The following is a 12,641-nucleotide window of genomic DNA, read 5'->3' as shown; positions in this document are numbered from 1 at the left end:
CCAACGCCGACAGTTAATTCGAGATCAATGTCGACAGTTAAAATGTGTTGCTATTGACCCCAACGTCGACAGTTAATAAAAGTTCAAAGCCGACAGTCATAAAATGTCGCCAAAATTCAAATAAAAAATTATAATTAATGAATAATAAAATTTTAAAAATAAACTAAATTATGTAAATATGTATTTATTAAAATTATGTATTTATTACAAACTTTTAAAACTATATTTTTTTTGTTTTTAAATTTTTCTTAATATTAACTTTTGTTTTTATAATATTTTTTATATCAAATTTTAAATTAATTATGATATTAAGAGTAACAATACTTTAATTTAATTTTATAAAAAAATATTAATTACTAAATTGTATTACTAAAGTCTTAGTTAAAAAAATTTATTTGAAAAATTTGTAAAACTTTTTAATGATATTAAATAGTACACATATAATATTTAAAATTTTGATTTAAAAAACAATTAATATATAATGGAGCAAGCAAGTTTTGAACCTCCACCATCCAAGTCAGGTAATCTTTACCACTACACCAACACATCTTATTAAATAAAGATGTATATAAAATTATTTATATAGGTGTGCAATTTATTTTTTTGGCTTCACCTCTAATATCATAATAGACACAATCCTTAGGTCATTTTTTATCAGCAGCACAATAGCTTAAGAAGAATAAAAGGAGAAGGTGGTTGACGGCGGCAGGGGGGTCGGGATCGTGCTATACAGCGGCAGGGGGCTCGGGGTTGGGCTCGATGGAAACGATTGGTGGCTTAGAGGCTGGGATCGACGGCATGTGGGGGGTCTCGGCTCGATGGCGAAGGGGGTCGGGGTCGGGCTGTACAGCGGCAGGGGGCTCGGGGCAGGGTTCGACGGCGGGTGGGGGTCTCGGGTCTGGGCTCGATGGCACAGGGGGGAAGGGGGCTGGGATCGACGGCGGGTGGGGGTCTCAGGTCTGGGCTCGATGGCATAGGGGGGTCGGGGGCTGGGATCGACGGCGGGTGGTGGTCTCAAGTCTGGGCTCGATGGCACAGGGGGGTCGGGGGCTGGGATCGACGACAGGTGGGGGGTCTCGTGTCTGGGCTCGATGGCGAAGGGGGTCGGGATCGGGCTGTACAGCGGCAGGGGGCTCGGGACAGGGCTCGATGGCACAGGGGGGTCGGGGGCTGGGATCGACGACAGGTGGGGGGTCTTGGGTCTGAGCTCGATGGCATAGGGGGGTCGGGGTCGGGGCTCGACCATTTTCAGAAGGGAAAGGAGTCCAAGAAACTGGTAATGAAAAAAAAATGAAAGCTTTACTTTGTTTTTACTTTTCTTATGTTATTCTTTCTGTTTGTGTGAGTTGAGTTTTTTTTTTTTAAGAAATTCTTAGAACTCTATTACGATATTACCTAGAAAATTTTCGATTAAGGTTGTCCCATCCTGTTTTGTTGTCTCCGAAAGCTCAAAACTTATGCTTGATTTATTCTGCGGTGATATAATTTGGTGGATTTGGGTTTACCTATTTTAATGTTTATGTATATGCTCTGTTTTGATATGTAAATTTTGAGTAGAATATACAAAACTTCTTGCCGATTTTTCTTGTTTGTGCTCATAACTTCTTTTATTCTTTACAGGTAGTGGTTGATTTCACTGCATCATGGTGATGACCCTGCCGTGTTATTGCCCCAATCCTCACCGACCTAAGAAGAATTCAAGTGTCATATTCCTGAAAGTTGATGTTGATGAGTTGCAGGTATTAATCTACAACTATTTTTTTTATACTAACAAAGGAGTTAAGATGAGGGCTCGCATTAGTAGTAGTCTCTATGATAATTTTTTCATACACAATTATGGTTTAGGTTTGATTTTTGGGGTTTTGATGATATTTAGAAAAGAGAAAAGATAATCTGATGACATTTGTGCCTTTTATATTGTTATATGCATGTAGGATGTTGCTAAGGAGTGGGAAATCGAGGAAATGCCAACCCTTTTGTTCCTCAAAGAAGGGAAAATTATTGACAAGATTGCGGGAGCTAAGAAGGATGAGCTTATTGATAAAGTTGCAAAGCATGCCGCTGTGACTGCTGCTTGACTTTGATTAGCGTTTTGGGGTTTTCATCTGCAACCTCAAGTTCTCTATTTATTTTAGTTTTGGTTTAACTTTATTGGTGTTTATTTTGTATTGTAGGCTAAAATTCTACTGATATTTAAGAGAACCAAGGCAACAAGAAATTCTTCAAGTTGTTGGGTATTATTTTCTTTCTTGCTTGTTAGAATTATGTACATTGAGGATTTGATGTATTATTTTTATTGAGAATTATTTAGTCTCATGGGGATTTGATTTATTATTTACATCTGAATTATATGAATAAATGTTGTATGTATATGAATTTTTATTATGATAAATATAATTTTTTTTACAAGTTATGGTAATAATAATTAATTATGTGAGTAATTTTTTTATTTAAATTTACAAATTTCAATTGTTAAAAATATATAAAAAAATTTTAAAAAATATATATTGAAAAATTATTATATATATAAATTTAATGTTATGGCGACACGTATTAACTGTCGGCGTTGCCAGCAATAGCGACACGTATTAACTGTCGGCGTTGCCAGCAACGGCGACACGTATTAACTGTCGGCGTTGCCAGCAACGGCGACACCTATTAACTGTCGGCATATCTACCCTACGCCGGCATAGGCAATTACGATAGTTAGTCGACTGTCGTCATTGCTCAATAGCGACAGTTAAAAGCTGTCGGGAAAGCCCGTTTTTATAGTAGTGATATCTTATAAAAATTATCTATACATATGCATACACACTTTCAAAACTTGCAAGCCTACTGGTACACATTATGCATTTTAGCCACTTTACAGTAAGTTAAAGTCACTAATTCTTATTGCAGAGCTTGGTGATTTGTCATTTATTACAACTATTTTTTTCTAGTTTTGTTGATTAATGACTTTCATAGTTTCTTCTTTGGTTTTGTAAGATTTCTTGCTGAATTATGATTGATTTGGAATTTCCAATCAATGTGTTTTATGTTTGTTTCATGACTGTACTTTGGGTGGCCATTATTTCTATCGCAATGGTGGTTTCATGCCATTTTATTGAATTATGATATTTGCCTGACAATGTCTTCTTCTTTTTGAATGTTTACAAAGTAAAATGTGCTAGAATCATGTATGTTTCTTTTACTTATTATTATAATTTTTTTTGCCTTTTTTATTTATTTGTTTGTTCTTTACTTGTGGTTTAATAATATAGACTTGTGCCCGGTTTTAATATCTCTATAGTTCATTCTAGTTAACTAGGAGAAGTGGTATTAGTGATGTGACTCCATGGATTTTGGTATTGTGAAGTAGAACAAGTCAATATTTACAGTAAGTTAAAGTCACTAATTCTTATTGCAGAACTAAAACAATGACATTATTTTGGACCTTTATAGTCTGTTTAATAAAGTATGTAATTGTCTGTTCAGTGATCCTCCCCCCTCTAAAAAAATAGAACTCTGAATGAATAAAGTCTGTCTAGTCAACTTATTTGGTTTAAGTGTGAAAGTGTATCTGTTAGTATTAATTTTTTTTTATTTTTATCAATGCTTTATTTGTGCTATTTATTTTCTCTTACAACTTGGTGGAGGTTATCTATTTGGGTTGCCTTTGAGGTTCGTTGCTGATTCTATTGGTGCAACAATTGGTGCTACAGCTGCATTTATTCTTGGTAGAACAGTGAGTATTGTAGACCATAGTTTTCTTTAAGGACAATTAATTTTTTAATTTTTTTTAACTAGATTTATGATGCTTGCAAGTTGAAAGTGCTTGTCATATATTAGACCATATTTTTCCTCATTTATTGTGTTTAGTTTTAATATTTGATTATAGATGCTTGCCTTATATTGAGCTCTAATTTCAGAAAATAAGAGAACTTCACTGGTTCTATAGCAGGATTTTACATGACCATACCAATGTTTGATTAGCTTATATTTGATTATACTCTGTTTGATTAGCTTAATGGTCCATTGATTGTGAAGAAAACATAAAAACTAAATTCTTCTTTTGCTCATTTTGGATATAGCATGCTCTCTTTTATGTTGGTAGACTTCCAAATCTTTGAAGTTAGAACCTTCTTTGTTTACTCTATGCAAGTAGGATATGATCTTCTGATCCAAACCAATAGTAATTCAATCTAGAAGTTAGTTGTACCAAACTAGTTTTTTAAGCTGTTGGTCTCGACAGAGTTGTTAATTAGTTGTGGTGCTTAAGTATAGATGACTGTTTGATCTTATATGTGTTCCTAGTTATGGTTGTTGTGGTGGTATTGTTTTTGTACCAGTGGCAGTAAGGAGTTATTTAAATATTTATAACTTGATTAGTGTGCATTAATATAATTAGGGGTGTGCATAACATGGTTCTCTTGTTCTAGATTTTAGGATTCTCATCTTTAATAGCTGAACTTTTTTTTTTCTTTTGGCAAAAGTGACATGTTTTATGTTATATTTTGGGGTATGTTATTGTTCAGTTAAAGGTGAAAGGGTTTGAAATACAAAGAGAATTCCCATTACTAATGGAATAGTAGTCTAATTTGTAATTAAGGCCTTTATATTGCTTCATAATTTACTGTCATATGGGAACAACAAAAAAATGCTGAAAGATTTCATAATTTGTAATTTACTTTCGTAAGATTTTTTGGTTGTTTTATGCTTCAATGAACTTTGATTTATAAGATAATGGAAGAACTTTATTAGAGGCTGAAATCAGACACAAGATGATCTGAACCTCATTTGATAAACTAAAGTTAATACATGATTTTTCTACTTCTTTGGCACAATTATAGACACCATTTTATTATTTTTTCCAATTTGAAATGTTGACTTTATAGATAATAGAATTGAATCTTAGGGTGACTTGTGATCAACAAGTTGCTTGAAACTAATCTACAAGAGCTGTTGCTGTTCTTTTACTTTTAGTTGTTGCTCTTCTTTGTGTGTACGAACTTTGTGTTGTGTATGTTACAGCTAGTTCAGCAATTGCGTATCAGCAATTGCCTTAGCAATTAACCTGCTCTTTATATGTAGAATGGTGTTTAATGGTACATGCAGTTCTCTTGTCTGAAGTTTTGGTCATTTGTTTCTATGTTTTCTGCCTTTGCAATAGCAATTGAATCTATTATGTGCAAAATTGATAGTTTGCCACCTATTATGTGCCACAGAAAAGCTGTTTCTTATTGCAAAGTTTTAATATTGATATTTCTTTCCATGATTATTTTTGCATGACTAGAGCTAATTTTCAGATTAAGCATGCCCAGCATCTTATACCTGGGACTGCAGACCAATTTGGTGAACTAGGGATTATTGCTTCAGTACAGGTTCATCACAGCTCTCTGTTGCACTCTAGTAACATACTGTAACATTTAAGGTTGAGTTTTGAATTAAATGTTGGTTTCTGTGTGTTATACTAGATATGCATATTTTTTTTTTTAAGAAACTACATAATTTAACAATGAAGTGTAGATAATCACTACAACAAAGTGAAGTAATTGTCACTTAAGGTTCTTATTTTAATACTTTTCCATAAAACTTGTGTAGAATTTGGAAATATCTTGTCTTGAAAAGAATTTGGATATGAGACTCGGTGTAGTCACCAAAGAAACTAAACCTGGTCTAACTGTAAGTCTTCTTCTATATATCATATTAACTGAAAAATCTAGCTTTCTAGAGACTACAGAGATATTGATTACTGCTAAATTATTTATGCTATATTATAGGAAGATGACATGCTATTTAACTGAAACTAATCTAGATTTCTGATGAACACTTAGATTCTTGTGCAACTGGGATATCTAACTGAAACTAATCTAGATTTCTGATGTTTTGACAATACTAATTAATTACAAGCTTCTGCAGCAATACCTGCTAGGCTGTGTGTTTTGCTTTAATGGGCATTGAGTGTGGTAAATACTGTTCTTTTCCTGTGTACTGTGTTATGTTTGTTTCTTGCCACGTTAATGCTCTTGTCTCTTATCATTTGGCCAGGGTTGTTGAGATCATCTGCACTTTGGTCAGGAAATTATCTCCTAATCCTAATAGTGCTGCTATAATGGCCATGGGTGTTAACATCTTGGCAAAGAGATTGAAATGGTAAGCTAATCATAGTTGAGTTGCTCATTTTAGTTTGAAACTTTATGAAGTTAAGAATAAGTTTTATACAACAATGCTTATGGCTTAAGACAATTAAAAAAAAACTGCACTCTATATGTTTTATATATTTCTCTAAAATGGCTGGATCCTTTTTCAGATTGGGGTTCTTGATTGAGTTGCTGCCATTGTTGGGTTAATGGGAAGAGCTGCCATTACAATTGCCCTTCAGCAGCTCAAAGGATTGCTTGGCATAAAAAGAATTTCACAAAGAAGACAGATATTGTCTGTTTTGCACTCAGTGTTTAATTCAACCCACCATGTTGTAATATGATTTCTTAAGCCTAGACTAGTAGACTAAATATTGTAATTACATTTGAGTAATTAATAAAAATCTATTTATGTTACCTTATTTGTCTTCAACTTTCATATTTGTTTTCCTAGTTTTGTGAGTAAAAAAAGATTATGTTTCTCTAAGCTAATATAAGACATGTGTTATTCTAAAGTGTAGTATAACACAAATAATGTGTTATACTAAAGTATAGTATAATACAAAAAATGTGTTATACTAAAGTGTAGTATAACACAAAAAAAATGTTATACTAAAGTGTAGTATAACACAAAAAAAGTGTTATACTAAAGTGTAGTATAACACAAAAAAAATATTATATAATCGACTATAAATAACATAATTCAACATTTATCTATATATTAAAATAACACAGAAATTGTGTTATCGTTAACAGTACAATAACACATCTGTATAACACTGATAAAGTGTTATGTAAAGTACCCTGACCTACGATAACATAGTCGGTCTTAACACATCAGAAAGTGTTATCGTATGTTTTGATAACACATTTTCGGTGTTATTAAAAGCATTTTTTCTTGTAGTGGTCGGGCCGATAATCCCCCACAAGGCTATGTGGCCATGAGCGAGCGAATCTTGAAAGTGGGTGGGACCATTCCCTTAGACCCATTTTTCATCATGGTCCTCAACCACTTCAACCTTGCTCTGCTTCAGCTGGCACTTAACAACTGGCTGACTTTGAGATGCCTATATATGGTGTTTGTGGGGCTTAACAGTCGTGCTCCTATGGCCCAAGAGGTGCATTTTATGTACAATCTCATGCCTACCCCTAAACCCAAAGGCTTCAATAGCCTACAAAAAGCCAATTCTCAGGTCTCCCTGATAGAGGGTTCCGTGTCTAACCTAGGTTTCTGGAAGCAGGACTTTTTCTTGTGAAAGGTCCCCTTTCCGTTCGTGAAAATTTTCGCTCATCCCCAAGTAAGTACCTCAAGATTTTTTCTTTCACATTGAATTTGCTATTTTGGAACTTATACTCATATTGATAACTGTGTTGATTGTTCAGAGCGCTTCATTATCCCCGACGTTCCTAAGTCAGAGGCAGCACCAGTAGACGTCTTTCTCGATGCTGACCCTGCAAAAACAATGGTCGCCCGTCTCTTCACTGTGGCCAACCTTAACCGCTATGGTTTATCCATGGTTTTGGAGCCCGATCTACTGTGGAATATTTTCGAGCAAAAGAAGAAGGCGACTCTAGCCGAGCCTCACTTGGACGGGGGTGATGCAGAATGGGTACCTGGGGAGGTTTCTTCAAACTCTAAGCATCCAGCCAGGTCATCTCCATCCTCCAGGGGGCGCCCTCCTTTTATCCCTACGGACCGCGACACAACCTCTAATTTCCGCGGTCCACAGACCATGCCAGGGTGCTTCGTTATGCTTTTCTCCGAGGGCTATGATAATCTTCCTTGTGCTCCCGCTAATCATGACCATTCGAGGCACCCTTTCTCTGATGTTCCTACGCCTCCTCCTCCCTCGGTGAGTGGGTCATCTGTCCCCGCTGACCCGGACACTCCCAATTTGGAGGGGTCATCTTGGGTGAGTCGCACGTCATCTCCTTACATGCAAAGGTATAACCGTGTAGCTGAAGGTATTCCCAAGAATGAGTGGAGAGGTCTTAGGAGTTTTTCCACGGCAGAGCTTGGGGAGATGCTTTTGCACTCCACCACTTGGGTGAGTTCATGCATCTTACATTGGTCTTTTTTTTTTTTTTTTGTTCTTTGTTTGGTCACTTTTTTTTCATTTTGCTTCCTTGCAGGCCTCTCTGGTGGCTAAACACTTCGTAGACTTGGCACAGGACCTCTCTTCTTCGAACGCTGAAAGGGACCGTCTTGTTGTCAATGTTCAGGAGCTCGAGGCACAACTTACTGACACCAAGCTTAAGCTGGACAAGGCCCTGGCAAAGTCCTCTTCGTTTTCAAAAAAGACGAGGAGAGCGAAAGCCAAGGCCGCGATGTTGCAGGCGAGGGTCACCCTACTGGAAGCTGATTTGGGGAGAGTGGAAGTCAAGGCTGCGATGTTGCAGGAGAGGGTCACTCTCCTGGAGGCTAATTTGGCTGAGGTCTAGTACAAGTCCATATAGCGCACCCTCTATTGAATGTGAAGGAAGAGTCCTAGCTTCGATTTCTCCTCCTTTAGTGACCATGTCATTGCCCAGGTGGCCGAATGGAATGCTCATGGTGGGACGCCCAGAGATTTTGCCTCTACAACTTTTACCTTTTAATTCGATTTGGTTGTATGCTCATTTGAACCTCATTTTTTTTTTGGGAACTTTTTTAAGTCCAACTGTGTTTGATGCCAATTTTATCTTGCAATGTTATCGCAACTTTCTTTTCTTTTATATATATATATATATGATCATTTGTTTTTTCTTCTTTATGCTTGAGGTCCTTTTGATCCCACCCTTGTATACAGCAGCCGAATGGTTCGATAGGTCTCTCTTTTTCCTAATAACTCATTATTTGGACCAGTAGTGATGGTCTCTTTGGTGCACCTTAGTTGTATTTGTAAGGATATGTTCACCCTTTGGGTTCTAGCCATCCTTTTATATACTTTTGCACGCGCTTATTATTTCATGTGAGAAGTGTCCCTCTCGTCATTACGCATAGTACTATTTTTGCAAGGGTCTCTTTTAGGACCCTTTTCGGCTAGACAGCTTGGTGGCCGCTCTAGACTTATTGGTGGATGATCTTCCTGAGGCCTTTCCTCCCATGGAGGTATCGACCTTTATTAGGAGGCTCTTCGTGTAGGACCTTTTGACCCTCTCGATGCTCATAAGGGTAGCTAATCCTCATGAACTCAAGAGATTCCTTGCAAGGTTTTCTTCCTTACTTCCCTTTTTTTTGTAAGAGCCTTTTTTAGGATCCTTTTGTAAGGGTCTCTTTTAGGACCATTTTCGGCTGTATACTCTGCCCCCCAAGTGGTTGGCGAGATTTATCTTGTCAGGCACTATAATAATTTTTCTCATGCACTTTGATGATTATTGGAAATGAGAGTTAGATAGTGTGAACATTTTGCTCATACACGAGAGTTATTACTTCATATTCATTGGATGCCAAAGAGAAACATATTCATTGGAAACGAGTAGAGTACATAGGTTTCTATGGCGACCTTGTTCTTACTACATATCAGGGGGTCTAAGTCAGCCCTCTAACTCATAGATATTACACTTAAACTTACATGTTTAGACAAAGCAATAATATTCTTGCCTCAGACATGGATGTCTTACTGATAATATTTTATTAGGTGCTTTGCATTCCATGCTCTAGGTACCATGGTATCATCCAATCGTGCCAGCTTTTAGGTGTTAGGAGGCACTACCTGGGCAACTTGGCAGAGCCCTTCCCAATTTGCCCCTAGTACACCCGCACCTGGGTCGCGAGTGTTTGGCAGAACTTTCCTTAACACAGGGTCTCTGACCCTGAACGTCCTCTCTCGCACCCTTGAGTTATAGTATCTTGCAACTTGTTACTGGTACGTTGCCAACCTCAGTTGTGCCCTTTCTCTTCTTGCCTCAACAGGTCCAAATTTTCAGCCAATGCTGCGTGGTTAGCTTGGTCATCGTATGCTTGTATACGGACAAAGCTGACTTTCATTTCTACTGGAAGAACAACCTTGCACCCATAGGCTAAGGCGAAAGGCATTTCTCTAGTAGTGGAACGGGGGGTGGTCCTGTAGGCCCAAAGCTCATTAGGCAGTTCTTCGACCTAGGCTCCTTTCAACTTCTCCAATTTTGTTTTCAGATGCCTTTTCAGGATCTTGTTTATGGCCTCTACTTGTCCATTGCCTTGCGGGTGCACTACAATTTTCGCCGAATAACCCCCCTTCAAACTGGGTCCCATTGTCAGAGATTATGTTGTAGGGTACTCCATACCTACAGACGATAAACTTGTTGACGAAGGCGGTGATTTTCTTAGCCATTATATTGACTAGCGGCTCTGCTTCAACCCATTTAGTAAAGTAATCGATTGCTACAACCGTGTACTTCGCTCCTCCCCTTCCTGTTGGTAATGCGCCAACCAAGTCAATCCCCCACACTAGAAAGGGCCACGGACTGGTCATGCTCTCTAGCTCATTTGGTGACTGTCTGGGGTAAATAGCATGTCATTAGCACTTGTCATGTTTTCTTGAGAAATCGCCTGCGTCCTTTTCCATGGTAGGCCAATAATACCCCTGTCGTATGGCATTTTTTTCGTTGATTGCCCCCCAGTATGATTTCCACATTCCCCTTCGTGTATCTCTTGCAGAACCTTCAAAAGCCTCCCCCTTGTCTATACACCATAGGAGTCGGGTGGAGAAGCTCTTTTATATAAAACACCATCTACTAGGGTGTGTTTCGCGACTTTGTAAATCAGCTTACAGGCGTCTTTTTTGTCCACATGCAACGTTCCGTCACTTAAGTACCTTGAGATGGGTGTGGACCATGACTCCATGGGAGTATTAACCATGTGAACCTCCTCTTCTGCTATGCTTGGCCTAGAGAGGTATTCAAAAGGGATGGACTCAAGCGTCTCTTCGTCTCGGGTAGAGGTGAGTTTTGTGAGAGCATCAACATTCGTATTTTGCTCTATTGGGATCTATTCTATGGTGTATTTTTCAAACTGATCCAAATACCCTTTTACTTTGGCTAGGTATGCAGCCATTTTTGGGCCTCTAGCTTGATATTCTCCCTTCACCTGAAATACTACTAACTGTGAGTCACTAAAGACATGCAAATGTGTTATCTTCAGCTCCCTGGCTAGTCGCAGGCCAACCAGTAGTGCTTCGTATTCCGCTTCGTTGTTGGAAGCTTCAAATCTGAATCTTAATGCACAATACATCTTATGTCCCTCAGGTCCCATCATTACTGTCCCAGCACCTGCTCCTCCTTCGTTTGACGCCACGTCCTCATGGAGGCCCCATTCTTTAGGTTGTTTTTCCCCTCCGCACATTAGCTCATTTTCTTCTATTTCTCCCCCCTCATCGAGTCGGTAGGCAAACTCGACTATAAAATCTGCAAGTACCTGTCCGTTGACCGAGGTCCTTGGGGTATAAAGGATGTCAAATTGACTTAACTCAATTGACCATTTTAGCAACCTTCCTGAGGTCATCGGTTTGTGCAAGACTTGATGCAAAGGGTTGTTGGTGAGCACTTCCATAGCATGAGCGTGAAAATAGGGCCTCAACTTTCGCGATGCCAGTACCAAAGCATATGCTAAATTTTCTATTTCTGGGTATCAGGTTTCCGCATCTACCAACCGCTTGTTGACATAGTATAGGGGTTGTTGATGCTTATTTTCTCCTTTGACTAGGGTGGCGCTTATAGTATGCTATGATACTGCTAAGTACATGTACAATTTTTCTCCCATGGTGAGGGCTTATTCAATAGCACCTATGGGCCGTATCGAATCTCCTATAAATCCATACAGGGAGATGTTGCCGGGCTTTAGATGCCTAGTGTTCAGTCCCATCTTCTCTAAAGCTGGGCGATAGAGGATGTCTACAGAGCTTCCATTGTCCACCAAGAATTGATGCACCCTCATGCTAGCAAGCTGTATAGCCAACACCAAGGGATCATTGTGAGGGAAATGAACACCCAGTGCGTCTTCTTTGGTGAAGGTTATCAAGTCGTTCTCCCCCTTAAAACCCTTTGGGGGACGTTGCTCCAAACATAAGATACATGAAGGCAAACTTCGCCTGGCTTCCTTGACGGTAAGAACTCGTCAACTAAGATAGATCAAGAACTTTGTAAGTTATAAAAGAAGTAGATTCAAATCAAATGAACTTCAATCAAATTTTCTTATGATTTCATGAACACAAAATGTAAATGCTGAACTTTTAGATTGCAAAATAGAGAGAATGTAGAGTGTCTCTTTCCATTAAAATTGATTGGTTACAAAATTCTCTACAAAAATTCCTCCCCTTTTCAGATGAAGAGAGGTCATATTTATAGTAGAGTACTAATGACTTTTAGTACACTGTGGTCCTTGGGGGCACGACCCAGCATATGCAGTTTACAGGTGGTGGTGGTGCCAGGAGTGTGGTTGTCGGTTCTGGTACATGCTAAGGGTTTGTTGGAGCATCTCAACTTCAATACTTGGATGTGCCTGCACCAATTGTTTAGTACAAGTGTCAAAGATTGGATGATGAGGACCACATCAGGTATCTT

General features: G+C 38.4%; 1 protein-coding gene and 1 long non-coding RNA gene across 2 annotated transcripts; both read left to right on the top strand.

The window, feature by feature from the left end:
- The first annotated feature begins 1,178 nt into the window (after positions 1-1,178).
- Positions 1,179-2,229, top strand: LOC133803586 (thioredoxin H-type 2-like). The gene is made up of 3 exons (XM_062241682.1): positions 1,179-1,276; positions 1,621-1,739; positions 1,935-2,229. Exons 2-3 carry the CDS (start codon positions 1,644-1,646, stop codon positions 2,076-2,078), a joined length of 240 nt encoding a protein of 79 aa, XP_062097666.1. The 5' UTR covers positions 1,179-1,276; positions 1,621-1,643; the 3' UTR covers positions 2,079-2,229.
- A 3,241-nt stretch (positions 2,230-5,470) lies between these two features.
- LOC133804067 (uncharacterized) lies at positions 5,471-6,313 on the top strand. Its single transcript, XR_009878284.1, has 3 exons — positions 5,471-5,661; positions 6,028-6,132; positions 6,290-6,313. It is a non-coding gene; the product is annotated as an uncharacterized LOC133804067 (long non-coding RNA).
- The last annotated feature ends 6,328 nt before the right edge of the window (positions 6,314-12,641 follow it).

The sequence above is a fragment of the Humulus lupulus genome, chromosome X (assembly GCF_963169125.1).
Source record: "Humulus lupulus chromosome X, drHumLupu1.1, whole genome shotgun sequence".
NCBI lineage: Eukaryota > Viridiplantae > Streptophyta > Magnoliopsida > Rosales > Cannabaceae > Humulus > Humulus lupulus.
The sequence above is the reverse complement of the archived record's forward strand: the minus strand, read 5'-3'. Positions and strand labels throughout refer to the sequence as shown.

What these genes read in the sequence shown, in the direction of transcription:
- LOC133803586 (XM_062241682.1), top strand. Translation starts at nt 1,644, where the DNA reads ATGGTGATGACCCTGCCGTGTTATTGCCCCAATCCTCACCGACCTAAG. An exon ending in TTGATGTTGATGAGTTGCAG is followed by an intron (nt 1,740 to 1,934) that starts GTATTAATCTAC and finishes ATATGCATGTAG; the next exon opens with GATGTTGCTAAGGAGTGGGA.